The 14,869-nt window shown below is 42.5% G+C and overlaps 2 protein-coding genes across 4 annotated transcripts in view; one reads left to right on the top strand and one right to left on the bottom strand.

Moving 5' to 3' along the window:
- MAP4K5 (mitogen-activated protein kinase kinase kinase kinase 5) overlaps positions 1 to 2,818 on the bottom strand; it is a 160,149-nt gene extending 157,331 nt beyond the window's left edge. Inside the window, exons 1-2 of one of the 3 annotated variants that reach the window (XM_060096244.1) lie at positions 2,600 to 2,818; positions 2,176 to 2,392 (exon numbers count right to left, since the gene is read on the bottom strand). In XM_060096244.1, the coding sequence (XP_059952227.1) occupies positions 2,176 to 2,283 (108 nt within the window). In that variant the 5' untranslated portion in view covers positions 2,284 to 2,392; positions 2,600 to 2,818. The remainder of the gene's footprint in view (positions 1 to 2,175; positions 2,393 to 2,599) is intronic. The other 2 variants (XM_060096242.1, XM_060096243.1) reach the window with 2 other exon arrangements.
- A 10,740-nt stretch (positions 2,819 to 13,558) lies between these two features.
- The window catches only part of ATL1 (atlastin GTPase 1), a 62,162-nt gene continuing 60,851 nt past the window's right edge, over positions 13,559 to 14,869 (top strand). The window contains 2 exon segments of the mRNA XM_060096240.1: positions 13,559 to 13,704; positions 13,706 to 13,794. Coding sequence (XP_059952223.1) covers positions 13,559 to 13,704; positions 13,706 to 13,794 — 235 coding nt within the window.

The following is a 14,869-nucleotide window of genomic DNA, read 5'->3' as shown; positions in this document are numbered from 1 at the left end:
AGAACAAAGGCCCAAAGGTAGGAAGATGGCAACACTGGCCTGCTTGCTCTTCCTTATGTTTAAGGAAGAGCAAGGCTCTTCCTTATGTTTAAGGAAGAGCAAGCAGGCCAGTGTTGCTAGAAGAGAACGGAGGAGGGTGAAGAGTAATAAATGAGGTTGGAGAGATAAGGGGGAGGGGCTGGGGCCTCCTGGAGGCTTTGAGTAAGGTAGGATATAACAGTTGGAAATGGGGGTGGGAGGTGATTCCAGGTAATTAGAACAAAGGAAAACAAAGACAAGGAACCAGGGTTTTGAGGATATTTAGGAATTAGAGGCTGACTTGGTGCGGAATGAGTATACACATAGAGGGAGCATGACTATGAGGTAAGGGGATCATTTGGGGGGAGGGTGTTTGGAAGTGGTGTATGATAAATATTGTCTTGACCCTCTGTTTAGGAGCTGTTGAAGAGAGAGACAGGGCAGGGAGGCACCAGGGTAAAAGCTGAGCATTAGCTGTCCCTTTAATATAACCCTTTGCTTTCCCCGGCAAGGATAAAATCCTGCTCCAGACAGTTGCTTTAGTTGATATATTTATAAAGAAAAAAGGTGAAGGCCTTGGGATTTTTGTGGGGAAAATATTTTAAATTTTCTTGTAGTAGGGAGGAGAGAAAACATACAAGAACTGGAATTCAGATTATTGTATTATTAACATGAACTGAATTGATGATTACTAATTGTATGACTAACATGAACTAGTGTAATACGTAGTGAATCATAAGATGAAGGTGACTAAAAAGTGGGATTGAGAAGGCAAACAGGAATTTCAATTTTTTAAAAAGCATTCCACAACATGGCTAATCCATGAATAAACAATTAAGAGTTAACTATCCCTAATTCTATATAAAGAAGAGGATTCTATTATAATTATCTACTTTGAATTAAAATTATTCACAAGGCAAAAGCTGGAACCTTCCTCCCAATTCAACATCCCATACAGGACAGTACCTAGTACAGAAGATTCAAATGCTTGTTTAAAGAATAAAAAAGCCTACCCATTACATTTCATCTCAATAGAATCAAAGAGTGCTAGAACTGTCATAACACAACCTCAAATTGTTACTGTTAATAGGGAGGATATTAAACAAAAACAGAAAAGTTAGGAAGAAGGGATGTTTTTCTTCCATATTACCATATTACCTGTAAAAAACAACATACCCTAAAGGCTTCTACTGGTTAATTACCCATATGACACAAGGCCATTTCAGGTATATGCAGGAGTGCTGTTTGGAATAATGGGATACCTAACATCATTAAATCCAATAAACAAAGCTGTTCCAAATCAAAGGAAATTTCCCTTGATATACCCATGTGAGTCGCATTAGTGCTCCCTTTCTGGAACAGAGAACAAAAAGCATAAGGCAATCTAAAACAATCTTTCCTCTTCATCCTTCAAGAACTCAGTGGATTTAGGGAACTGGGTTTGCTTCTCTATGATTTTTTTTAAATCTCAAATTAAGAGTAACTCATCCTCATCATTTTTCTCAAATAAAGCAAACGAGTATAATAAAAATACAGCGGCTCTTAACCACTCTTGGTCATGGTATGTTATAAATCCCAAAGAGAGGAACTGCTAAAGTAGAAAAAGAATCATCAACCAGATACAAATAATGAAACTTCTGCCGGGAAAAGCATCGTTCTTCATAGGGTAATGTTTGTGCACAAGTCACTCTGACCCAGTATTAGACTGCTTACAGATAAAATTGAGAGACAGGGTTTCATAGGGCTTTTTAAACCAAGATTATCCATTAAAAAGTTTTTTATGCAAATGTCGGAATGTCAACATACTTTCTTGTCTACTGTCTTCCAGGAAGCATTTTTCTATGCTAAGACAAGAACATCCTCAAGTGCAACTCCATAAGCGGATTTGAACTCACTTTGATACCATAAATAAGCGTTAAAAACCCTGTATACCACAAAAAAGTACTACGGTAGTTTGCAAAGGTGTGTTTAGTTCTGCTTGTTGTATCGATTAGAGCAAGCAGTGAATAGAAGGTGCCCTGAATCGAGTACACGGAACCCGGCCGTGGCATCTCCAAGATGCAACAATAAAAGCATCCTCCCCCCTCCTCATACTTCCCCAGAAAGTGGCCCTATACCCGGGAGCCAGCGGGCCGCAGAGAGCCCGGCCTGCCTCACCTTATAGACGTCCCCGTAGGTGCCGCTGCCGACCCTCTGAACGAGCTCGTAGTCCTGCTGCGGGTTCCGCCTCAGGATGTCCGCGCCAGGCCGCAGAGGGGCCTCCATCTTCGCTCAGGGCCCGGCTCCCGCCGGCTCTGCCCGCGGCGCCCCGATTCCCGCTAACAAGGACGAGCGGCGCCGCTTCCCAACATGGAGCCTCTGCCCGCAGCTCCGCCTGCACGAGGAACAAGCAGAGGCTACAACCCCGAGCGGCCCAGCCCCGTCCCTTCCGCCCGGCCGGGGCCAGCGAACCAGCGGGCCTGAAAGGGTCCCCGGCGCCTAGCCGCCGCGTTCCGGCCTCGGCCCTTCCCCCCTCCCCGGCCGCCCGCGAACTGCCGAGCCGGGTCTACGCGCCCGCCGCGGCCCGGGGCCGGCTGGGTACCTGAGGGGGGCGGCCCCACTCTTTGTTGAGCGCCGCGCCCGGAACCTACTTCCTCGCCGGCGCCAGCGTCCTGCTTCTAGGCGCCCGCCAGCCGCTCCAGGTCCGGCGTCGTCGCCGCCTCCCGCTGCACCGCACGTTCTCTCGCGGGCGGCGGAGGGGCGTACCGTCGCCGCCGCCGCACCACGTTCTCCACCCGGGGCTGCGTCACCGGGAGACACGTTCCCGGCCAGCGTGGGTCGGCGCCCAGCTGCCCGCCCGAGCACGCCGGCCGCAGGGCCAGAGTGCCGCCCTGAGGCCTGCTCGGGACACGACACTCTCCCGGCCGGGCCGCCGCGCCCCCCGGGCCGGAGCGTCCTTTCCGGGCCCAGGCTCTGCTTCCCACCGTCGGGGCTTAGGGACGCCCCTGGGCATTCGTGGGCCGAAGCGCCTCCACTAAACCGCCCCCCGCTTTGTCAGGTAATCTTATAAGGTGATGGCTAGAGGGAGAAGGGTGAGCACGAGGGCGAAGGGAACGCAGCCCTCCCAGTTCAGAAAAGGTGCGTTGAGGGCACTGGGCCAGGTGAGAAGTCACCTGTCAGTGGGGCACCAGGGAAGGAGGTGGGGGAGTGGAGTGCCAGATTAACTAAGGCGCGGCACACCCTACTGCACCGTCCTGTTTTGCAAATCATTCTCAGTGATACGAGCTTGAGGCTTCACTGCACACCTGCGCAACCTGTCTTCTGCTGAGTTTTCTCAAGACATTCCCGAAAGTCTGAATTCCTAGGAAGTCTCGATGGCCTTTATCCCTGTTGGGCACACGCGGTGTCTGAACGCGGGTATCGCTCCTTGGGTCACGAGTTCGGCAGAATCTGAAACAAAGTCAGGGACCACAACCTGGTTCTGGCTCTACCACTTCCTCAGTATGTGATGTGGGACAAGAAAGACATCGTATTTGGCAATGTCTCCGTGTCCTTACCTGCAGCTTGAAGAGGATAAGGTTTTGCATCTGACACCCAAGGAAGTGTTTATAAAGCATTTTTACAGGATTATAAAGAGGGTTCTCAAAATATAAAAGGTTTTAAAATACTTCACAATGCACCGAATATGGAACAGGAGTTTAGGGAAGTAATTTGACTGATATTAACAAGCTGTTTTGCAGTCTTTCAGTTGCAGTCTTGTTCTGAAGGTAGAAATAAAGTTGCCAGTTTGTATACTGGCAAAGTTATTTCTAGAGCCCAGTGAAGGTTTGAACAAAAAAGCCAGCTAACACTTGGCCATTGCATTTAGTGACTGAAAAAAATCACAGAAGAGCAAGTTGCAGATGTTGGCTAGTGGCTTTGAACATCCAATTCAATTCCATTCTTGGGCAACGTACTCCTTGTTGTTGATCATTGTAATCTATTGCATAATGTAGAAATTAAATTCACACCTTAACAGGACAGGGAATATATGTATTTTCTTGTGCTCCTTGCACAAAGGGCACTTATTTAGGGAACATAAGTAAGCTCAGACTTAACATGCTCTATGGACAAAGCCTATGTGTTTGCTGCATTGAAAAAATTGTTGAAGAACAGTTCCTTCTTTCAGAGCTTCTTGGCACTTGTTTTGGTGGGCAAATACTTTTGGCTTCAATGACTCAAAATCTTTTCAAATGTTCTATTGGTATCCTAGTACTTATTTACTGTCATAGATTTCTTTTTTTCCCCCTTTGACCCTATAAGCATTGATCCTTTTTCTAGTCTGAAATTTATTTATCCTTACTTATTTATACCTACATTATTCCTCAGAGAATTTGAGGCAGCATACAGACAATGCATACTACAACGTAAGATAAAAATGAGGAAATAGGTATGATGTTAAAGAAAGGAAAATAAGATCACAGAACAATACAGCAAATTGGCCAAAGCAGAGGGTTTTATAGTGTTTTTGAGATCACAGTAGACCAATTAATTGAGAGAGAGTTACATCTTTTCCTGATATTAAGAGTTCAGGAAAACTTACCTCATGGGCCTTCCTAAAATGAAAACTCTGAATTCCCAGTTTGAAACAAGGATAAATGTCTTTCTGACACTCCTTTAAGCATGTTATTCTTGAAACACAATGTTTGATTTGAATTAGGCAATAAAAAGTTTGAGGTCATAGGCTTCAACAAGACCCTGGTCTTGTTGCTTTATGCTGCCAGTAATGGTAGATCCACATGCTTTGATCATCAACCCAGAGGTGGCTAGCATGGAAAAAGTCAAGATTTTATGTGGTGGTTAAGAAGTGTCTGCCATAATCGTTCTTTTACTTGTACCACAGTTGTTGCAAGCAAAAAACATCTGCTTTATACTAACTCCAAGAGAATCTTTAGAATTTTTAAATACTGGTTGAGTTCATTTTATCAAGATCAGTGAAGTCATAGCTTGTCTGTTAAATATTTCATGGTTAGTAAAGAAATTCACATTCAATTTCCATAAAGTAAACATACAGTGCATAAATTTAATTTTACGTCCTAAACAATTAAGCACATGGTTTCAAGGTTGAAGGTAACATAACAATAAAGAGTTTTCAACTGAGCACAGAAGAGTTTCTTACAAACTACCAAATTTCATAATGCCAAGGTATTGAATAAGAATAAGTATGGCTTGATATAACTGTCATATATTCTTTGTGTCTTTATAATATCTGACATGTAAATATATTCCATGTTTTCCTGTTATCTACCTAACAACCTTTTATGGTTTGCTCTATGCTTTATAGTGTTTTTCCCTTCTTTCAAAGTTCTTTAGTAAAATGCTAATTATAATCTGTGACCTCTTGTTTCAGTTTTAGCCGAGGCTTAATTTTTTTAAATTGGGGGACACGGGGACTTCCCTGGCAGTCCAGTAGTTAAGACACTGCGCTTCCACTGCAGGGGGCATGGGTTAGATCCCTGCTCAGGGAACTAAGTTCCCGCATACAGCACAGTGCAGCCACAAAAACAGAAAACAAAATGAAGGACATAAAATTTTTTTAACTTCTACCTAGGTAAGTTTCACAATTTAGTAACCAAGACAGAATGGCTAATTAAACCCTCAAGTGTGTAAAACAGAGCATGAGGACAATAATTTTAGTGTGGAACATATAGGCTTAAACAATATAATTTCCTGATGAATCTTCCAACATAAGCTCGTTGCAAAATGTAATTTTATGTGATTGAGCTTTATAGGTTTGTTAAATATAAATCAATTAAATATTGGAAGACATTTGCCATAATTATCATTTGGATTTTGAAATAGTTAAACTATTCTTTCTGTTACTAATGCGGATCAGTTGTCTGTTGAGGCCAAAACTGTGTTTTCAAAGTATAGGAGAATTCTGTTTTGTTCTGGAGAGCAGTAGAACATGTGTCTCATTCAGAATCAGTATCAGGTCATTATAATGGGAGTTTTAAAAAGAAGAGTTGAGGAAGGCAGTGCACATCCTTTTTTTATCCAGCTTGAACTGATCATCTGATATGTAACTTTGATCCCCAGGGTGGTTTTAAAGTTTATATGAGAATTGATATCAGGGTTCCTCTATTCAGCTCAGTTGAAAAGCAACTCTTGGCTTGCTACCAGGGCTCGGCAGATACTAAACACCTGACCACAGGATTCTAAGTGATTTTGTGCTGTGAACTGCTCTTTAGGAACTGGATTTTATCTGATGACTCATAAATTGAACATGGGCAGCAGAATTCCATTGTCAAATGGAAAGGTATATACTGGGGTGACCTGAGCTGATCTGGAAGGCACAAGTAAGGTACGTGGACTAACTTTCATTGTACCTGCCCCTACTTCTTTGCCACCTTTTTTTGAACCCTGTCTTTGGGCTCATGGTCATTTAGCAGAGGAAGGAAAAGCTTGGGCCTGGTTTATTAATGGTCTGGATGATATACTAGCACCAACTAGAAGCACAGAGCCACTGAATTATGGCCCTACTTCATAGTAAAGTGGTCCTGAAAAATAGAGATGAAGAGAAATTTTCCCAGAGGGCATAATTTTGAATAAAACATCTGGTTGTCCTCTGTGTTAGGAATGAAAGATAGCCTGAGGTATGGATCTATACTGATTTATGCACAGTAATTAATAGGCTGGCAATAACTTGGAAAGAAGATCAGAAATAAGGAAGTCCGTGGGAGATGTATTATGGATGGAGTCTCAAAATTGACCCGGAATGTAAAAATGTCTGTGAACCATTTGACTGCCCACAAGAGGGCATCCGTCCCAGTAATCAGGTATACAAGATGATCTGTCCTATGGATGTCAGTCAGCCTCTACCTAGTCACCTTAGTACTAGTTCAGTGGGGCCATGTGGCAATAGGAATGGAGGCTAAACACAGATTCGGTGGCATGGGCTTCCACTTGCCAAGGGTAATACGGTTACTGCCTCTACGGTGTATTTAGCTTCCTTATAGCAGAGGCCATTGCAGTGACCCTAGTAAGGTACTTGTTCCTTAGACCAGTCAGTTACCTGGTGGCAGTTTAATTAAACCAGGTCCCTTTGATTATGGAGGGAAGAGCAATTTGTCCTCATGGGAATAGATACATAGTCCAGATACAGGTTTACCATCCCTGTTTGGAAAGCTTCTACTAGTACCACAATTATGGACTTACAGAATGCCTTATTTCATCACTATGTATCACAAACAACATTAAATTTGAGCCAGAAACTAATTTTACTATGAGGAAGTGTGGCAATGGAGTCATGCCCATGAAATTAACTGATCTTACCTCAAACCCATCACTTAGAAGCATCTAGTATGATACAATGGAGGAAAGTCCTGCTGAAGGATCAATTGGCTGAGAGATAACCCCTGTGAGGATATGATATAGGATTTAACTCAGTAGCCAATATATATTGCCATCTATCCCATATATATACCCTCGGCATAGGCCGAGGAACCAGGGGATGGAGGTAAGAGTGACCCTTTTATTATTCCTAATAATTCACTTGAAGAATTTTTGTCTGTACAACTTTGACTCTAAAACATTGGGCTTGGTGGATCTGAAGGTCCTAGTGCGCAAGGGACAGATACTTTCCCCAGATAACCCAGTCACAGTTCCATTAAATAGGAAGCTGACACTGCCACCTGGGCTATATGAGGTGTTCAGACCACTGAGCCAACAGTTAGAGAGGGGGTCATTGTACTGGTTGGGGTGATTGGTCTTAATTACCAAGGGGAAATTGGTTGTTGCTCGACAAAGAGAATAAGGACTATATCTGGAACCCCAGGTATGCACTAGGGTACCTCTTGGTTTTCATATGTCCACAATTACTGAACAATGGGAAACTGCAGCAATCCAGTAAATATAAGACCACTAAGGACTTGGATCCTATGGGAGTAAAGTTTGGATCACCCTACCAGCTGAGATACTAATGGAGGGTGAGGGGGAGATGGAAGCTATGATTATGACCTTGGGCATTCTGCTCAGAAACTATCCTCTTTCTGTATTATCAGAACCACAATTTTGTGGACCTTTTCTGAGTGGCTATGTCCATTAAAGGACACTGAGACCTTCCCCAATCTTAGGGGTAAATGTCGATTGGCCTAGCCTCATTCCTCTTGTTAAGGGGATGGTTTAGGCTTAGACCGTTGTGGACAATGACACATGAGGAAAAGTCTGCTGGACTGCTTTTTAACAAGGTACACAAGACATAGACATGCCTTTTTCTGTCTCTAGGCATGGCTGTCTGCCTCTGATGACTGGAATGGCAGATGCCGTTTTGGAACTATGGCAGGAGCCTCCATTAGAAAATAAGCCCACACACAGTATGGTAGAATGCAATCTTGGTCCTAGTGAAAAAGTCTGCTTGTATTCTCCAATATCCATTTCTCTTCTTTCTGTGGTATTAGATTCCCAAAATTTTAGTTAAATACATGGTATATTTATCAACTGTGTGGGACATGTATGGTCAATGGTATTTGAGTTGAGGTGATGTGTGCAACTTCTGAGTTGTACCCTCAGATTGGATATATCCACTTCCTCCTTTTCTTCCCTTCTATGTGGCTGGAATGAGGATGTGAATGTCCAAGCAGCCATCTTGGATTACATGATGCAAGTCCCAAGTTAAGGGTGGAAGAAAGTATAAAGAGGCCACCATATTAGTCCTGGGTGGCTTACACTCAGATTATTTCATGAGAGAGAAATAAGTGTCTTAAGCCACTGTAGTTTTTTTGTTTACAGCAGCCAATTCTTTATCCTAACTAATCCATGATGATGTTGCACTGATGAATGAACCACCATAGAACCAACCTGTCTTCAAAAAAATTATGTGACAGTAAATGTCCTTTTATTTAAGCCATTTTGAGTTACAGCCAAAAGCATTCTAACTGATATACTTTAACAAGATTGCTAGTTATAGAGGGAAGGAGCAAGTTGGATCATCGATTACTGAAAAACTCCTGATTGAGAGTTTTTTCAGGGAAAATGAGCATGGTGATGGAACCAATAGAAGAAAAAGTAATTGAGAATATAGGAGGGAGGGAATAATTTTTGGAGTAATATCCCAGAGGAGTCAGGAGGAGAGAGGATCTAGAGTACTAAAGTACAAATACCTTTTCTTCTTTTTTTCTGATTTAAAATAAACTTGACTTTGACTTTTAAAACACAGCCTTATTGAGATATAACTCACATACCATATAATTCACCAATTTATATAACTAAGTGATTTTTGGTATATACACAGAGTTGAACAGAATTGATTTCAATAAAAATTTTAAAACATTTTTATTACCCCCAAAAGATGCTTCATTTTCAATAGCAATTGCTCCCCAATTTCTCCCCAACCTCCCACCCACCCTCTCTAGCCTTAGGCAACCTTTAATCTACTATCTGTCTCTATAGATTTGTTAATTTGGGGCACTTTATATGAACGGAATCATACAATACATGGTCTTTGTGATTGGCTTCATTCAGTTAGCATAATGTTTTCAAGGTTCATCCATGGTGTAGCATTTATCAGTACTTCATTCCTTTTTATGGCTAAATAATATTCCATTGTATGGATATACCACATTTTGTTTATCCATTGATAGTTACTGGTATTTAGGTTGTTTCCACCTTTTGGCTACTACAAACAATGCTGTTATGAACATTCCTGTACAAGTTTTTGCATGAACATGTGTTTTTCATTTCTTTGGGGTATATATCTATGAACGGAATTGCCGGGCCAATTGGTAACTCTATATCTAACTTTTTGAGAAGCAGCCAGACTGTTTTCCAAAGTAGCTGTATTCCCACCAGCAGTGCCAGTTTCTCCACATCCTCACCAACAGTTTTTATTGTCTTTCTTTTTGGTTACAGTCTGAGGTGATGTCTCATTGTAGTTTTTCAAATTATGATTTGCATTTCCCTAGTGACTAAAAACACTAAATCATCTTTTCATGTGCTTCTTGGCCATTTGTATATCTTCTTTGGAGAAATGTCTATTTAGAGCCTCTGCCCATTTTTTTTTAAATTCAGCTATTTGTGTTTTTACTGTATCATACTGATACCTCAGATTCCAGTTCAACACCACAGGGTTCATTCTGTCCTTCCCTTCTCCTTATTATAACTTCATCTCCAAAAGCAAGAAATATGACTCTGATTACACACGATATATTTGTTCAATTCTAGTGCAAACATAAATAATTTCAGAATTGCTAACCCACATATGTCCTGGGAGAAAAAAATTATGAACTAAAGAGCAATACTTGTATACAGTTTTTGTCTTTAGTCTTACAGCATACAATCAAAATACTATTTTTTAAAGCTCCTCAGGTTTAGAAAACACTTCATGTAGTTATGTTATTCCCCTGTAATATAGTTAGGTTCACTTTTTTTTTTTTTACTGTTTGTAATTCCATTTTGAGTTCCTTCCACCCCTAGCCCCATATCCTGATTGATTTTATTTATTTTTTAATTTAATTAATTTATTTTTTATACAGCAGGTTCTTATTAGTTATCTATTTTATACATATTAATGTATATATGTCAATCCCAATCTCCCAATTCATCCCACCATGATTGATCTTAGTTATTTATTTTGGAGAATGTGAAACATTGCCATGGTTCTAACAGTCAGGGCTTTATGAAAAGGTTATGCTTAGAGAAGCATCAGTCCTCCTAATCCTTACTACCCTATTCCCATTCTTCCATTGCTACCATCCTATTCCCACTCATCTCCTGTAGATAACTTATCTCATTGGTTTCTGGTTTATCCTGTATTTCTTTTGCACAGATGAGCACATACAGTTTTTATATGCTTTTCTTTCTTACAGGATGGGTTAAGTATTTGTGCTTTGGGTTTTTTTTTTTTCCATTTAACAGTGTATTCTGGAAATCAGTATGTATCAGTTCATAAAGATCTTCTGTATTCTTTTTTATAGCTACGTAGTATTCCATTGTGCACGGGTATTACAGTGTATTTAACCACTCTCCTATATATGGGCATTTAGGTTATTTCCAATATATTGCAATAACAAAAATGCTGCAATAAATTACTCTATGTATGTATTTTCATACTGTTGGAGGTATTTCTTTAGAGTAGATTAAACTTATGATTTTAAAAAATAAATGTGTTCTAACAATGTCCACTGAAAGAGTCTTGAAACAGTGAAATTCCAGCTAGCAGTGAGCACAACTAGCACTCAGATCTTGGTTTCTAAATTCCTTTTCTCATTAAAAGGAGCCAGAGTTTCTTGGAGGAACAGTTAATCCTAGTTCTGAGGCAGGGAAAATACAAGGGAAACTTGAAACATTTTCTTGTGCCAGAAAACAAGGAAAATGATCAAAGACAAATAGGACATGTTAAAAGGACACAGGTGTTAACTTGAAGGGGCTACCATTGGTCAAGTTTAGGGCAATTTGAGCATTAGAAAGAATAATGATGGTAAATGATACAGTGAAGTTTTTTTAGATTTTATGAATCCATGAAGTGGATAGTGGTACTCAACAAAGGTGGCAGAGGAAATGCCAACTACTAAATGTAGAATGTAAACGAAATGATATAATTATTTTAAAATCACTAATATAAAGTCACTTCAGGCAAGGATGTCAATGGATGCTAAAAACCATTGGATGAAAAGTTCTTGGCCAAGACATTCACACAGTCTCAAGTATTATCTCACAGATTACTTATTAATTACAACAGAAAAAGGGTTTTTTAAAAATAAGTTTCTTTTTCATTTAGGAATAGATACTGAATTACATATATAACATTTTGGGGGTGGAATCTACTGTACTCTTTTTTAATGGGATTCACCTGAAAGAGATTATCAGGCTAGAATGTGAGCTGAGAATTATAGTAAAGAAATACAAGAAAAGCAGAACACGCTTCTTTTTATTCAATGAATTTGTTTTGTAGGTATGGGGTGAGATAATTTCTATCTTCCTATGTTGTCTCATTAGTGTTTAGGGAATGCAACTCTGTTGAACACAGTCCCCTTTAAAACCATAATGTAAACTTTGTTTACAGTGTTCTGAGGTCATAGAACCATTAACTGAAATATGAAATGCATAAGATTTGGCAGTGGTGAGTGAGAGAGTTTGGTTTTTGACATATTGATTTTGAAGTGTCAGTAGGAAAACAAACTGAAGATGACCTCAGGCAGTTATAAATTCAGCTCTGGAATGACGATTATCTCTCCTCAAGGGAGCTTAAGACTAGAAGAGTAGATTTGGGAATCAACAGCATGGATGGAGGTCCTGTCTGAAGCCATCATAGTAAACTACAGTGAGGGGACACAGAGTGAAGAGTTGCTTATGATGAGGAGTAAACAGAGACCAAGGATCTGGTAATTAAGAAGCTAGCAGTAATCTCCTAGGCAGAACTGATCTGTGTAGAGTATGGGCAACAACCACATGCAGGTGAAAACTGTGTGAGGAGGTGAGGAATGGGATGATGGTATCTTGAGGGTTAGGTGGCATGAAGGGACAGTGTTTCTAGGACACTGAAAATTAAGTTTATAGGGGAAGAGGAAGAAACCAGTGAAAAGGGAGAGATTGAGAATATTTTTTTTTAATATTTACTGCCTTTTGCTTTCAAAATTATCTGCAACCTTTGTTACTGCCAAGGCTCTTCCAGTCTATGTAATATGACTTTACTTAGAATATTTGTCAGTATAACGCCAGATGATATCTCTGCGAATCTAGTGGGAAATTTTGCCCACTAGAATGGAGTTAGTTACAGATTATGGTGAATCTCCAGCTTTCATTTATCTTGATCTTAATCTAAATTTGCTATCCTAATTTTAAAAGACAGGCCTGTTCAGTATACAGGTACAAAAATGCATGATACCCTCTTTATTAATGTGACCTTGCTTTTAAGTTAGGGGGAAATGGTACCTGGTAGATAAACGCAGATTTTAAAAATTTCTTTGGCTATATAAATGTTGCCAGCATGTTTCTACTAATATGTAACTGGTCTAGGAAACAGGTATTTGAACATACAGAATCGTGCAGTATATTGGTTTGTGTTATTTCTGACTGTATAATGCTGTTAAATTCTTTGAGAGTGTGTAAGGGGGTGCTATTTATTTGTATGTTTTTTCCATCGAAAATGTTGCAGTACATTGTCTGTCACTGTCTTCAGGCTCTGGGGGTGGGCTGAGGTAGGGAGGGTGTGACGCTGGTATTTGTGTGAACTTGGGCTTGTGATGCTGAGCTTGGTTCATCCCTCTCTCCTCCCTTCTCCTCCCCACTCCTTCCCACCAGCGCCACAGCAACATCCTCAGAGTCTGAGTGAACTGCGCCCAGCGCGGGCACAGAGCCTCCCACCGCCAGCAACCTGCGGCCGGGAGAAGAGCGAGCGCCGTGACAGCGCCCCACCGCCACCAGTTCCCGGACCACCATGGCCAAGAACCGCAAGGACAGAAACAGTTGGGGTGAGTAGCCTATGGTGACTTCTGCAGCCCGCACGGGGACGGGCCCTCCGCCTTCTGCTTCTGGAGACGAGGAGGGCCAAGGGCTGCTCGGCGCCAGCATCCAGGGTTGGGAGATGGCCACCGCCGAGCGGCTCCCTGTCGGGCGGGAGGAACGGTGGCCGAGCGGGACCCGTGGAACCGGCATCTGGCTGTGGGGCGAAGGGGCGAAGGCTGCAGCCAAGCGCAGGCCGGAGACTCCCGCTTCTCCCCACCCTCCCCACCCCACCCCAGTCCTCCTCCTCCCAGCATTTGGACAGCACCCACCCGGTCGCCTCTGGGGGACTCGCTGGTTCCGCTTTAGCGAAAGGAGGTGGGCAGGAAGGGCGAGGGTGGTGGGCAGGGGGCGGTGGTTACAGGAGAGGGGCGGAGATCGCCCACCCCTTCCCCACGAGCTGCGAGCTCCCCGGCCTTGCAGGGCTCGGACTCCTGGCTGGCGGGCAGGCTGGTAGGCAGCGTTGGAACAATGAGGCGGAGCGCGCCGGGCCCAGGTCTGACCTTTGCCAACCCGAGCGACGCCTGAGAAGGGGTGCCGCTTGGGAATCCCCTAAGGCTGCGGTACTCATTTTCATCTGGGGGTTGGGTGGGGAATTTGGGAAGAAGGGGAGCAAAGCTGTGGTTTCCAGCCTTCCGCCCCACCCCGACCTGGTACCCCATTCAGGCCAGCCCTAAGGGTGGCATTGTTCTCAGATTTTACCTTTTGGAGATGCAGGGCTCATGATTCAGCATCAGGCCGAGGGGAGGGGGAAGGAGAGGCTAGGCCCAGTGGGTTCACGCCGCGAGTGGGAGGGCGGTGCTCACGCAGGCGGAGAAGAGAGGGCGCAGTGATGCAGGAGAAATCGCAGCCCCGCCCGCTCTGCTGCTCCAGACTGGGTGCGGACGGACGGTTAGTGTGGGCAGCTTGGGCGTCTTTTTCCTCTTTGGGCTCCCGATTTCTTGCAGCCACAGTGAACCCACTGCCATCTTAGGGCATTTTATTATCTGCACCAGAGCAGATCTCAGACCAGTGTGGCTTAGTGGGCAGAGAAGTAGTTTGTTCATTAGCTTTGAATTGTTATTTGGAAAGTTTACAGGCACTAGGAGTTCAGGGCTCCTTGATTGACTCTCTTCCGTGTCTCAGTGAGATCTCTTCTATAACTGTCCATCAGATTGAGAGGTATAAATTTTAATTAGTTGTTTTGGTCATCTTTTATGAAAATTGATTATCTTTTATCAAAAGATCATATTTTTCCTTGCCTCTGATTGGTCACAGGACCAGCTTAACTCCCAAGTAGGCAAAGTCTACATTTGAGAGATTATCCAAGGTTTACAGTAGATGTGGGGAGTTGGAGCAGGGAGGTCTGTCTTTAGCTGTCTGAGTTCAAGAGAAATCGGTTCCATTTTCTGAT

The sequence above is a fragment of the Mesoplodon densirostris genome, chromosome 4 (genome assembly GCF_025265405.1).
Source record: "Mesoplodon densirostris isolate mMesDen1 chromosome 4, mMesDen1 primary haplotype, whole genome shotgun sequence".
Taxonomy (NCBI): Eukaryota; Metazoa; Chordata; class Mammalia; order Artiodactyla; family Ziphiidae; genus Mesoplodon; species Mesoplodon densirostris.
Note: the sequence above shows the minus strand (reverse complement) of the source record. Positions and strands in the feature narration are given on the sequence as shown.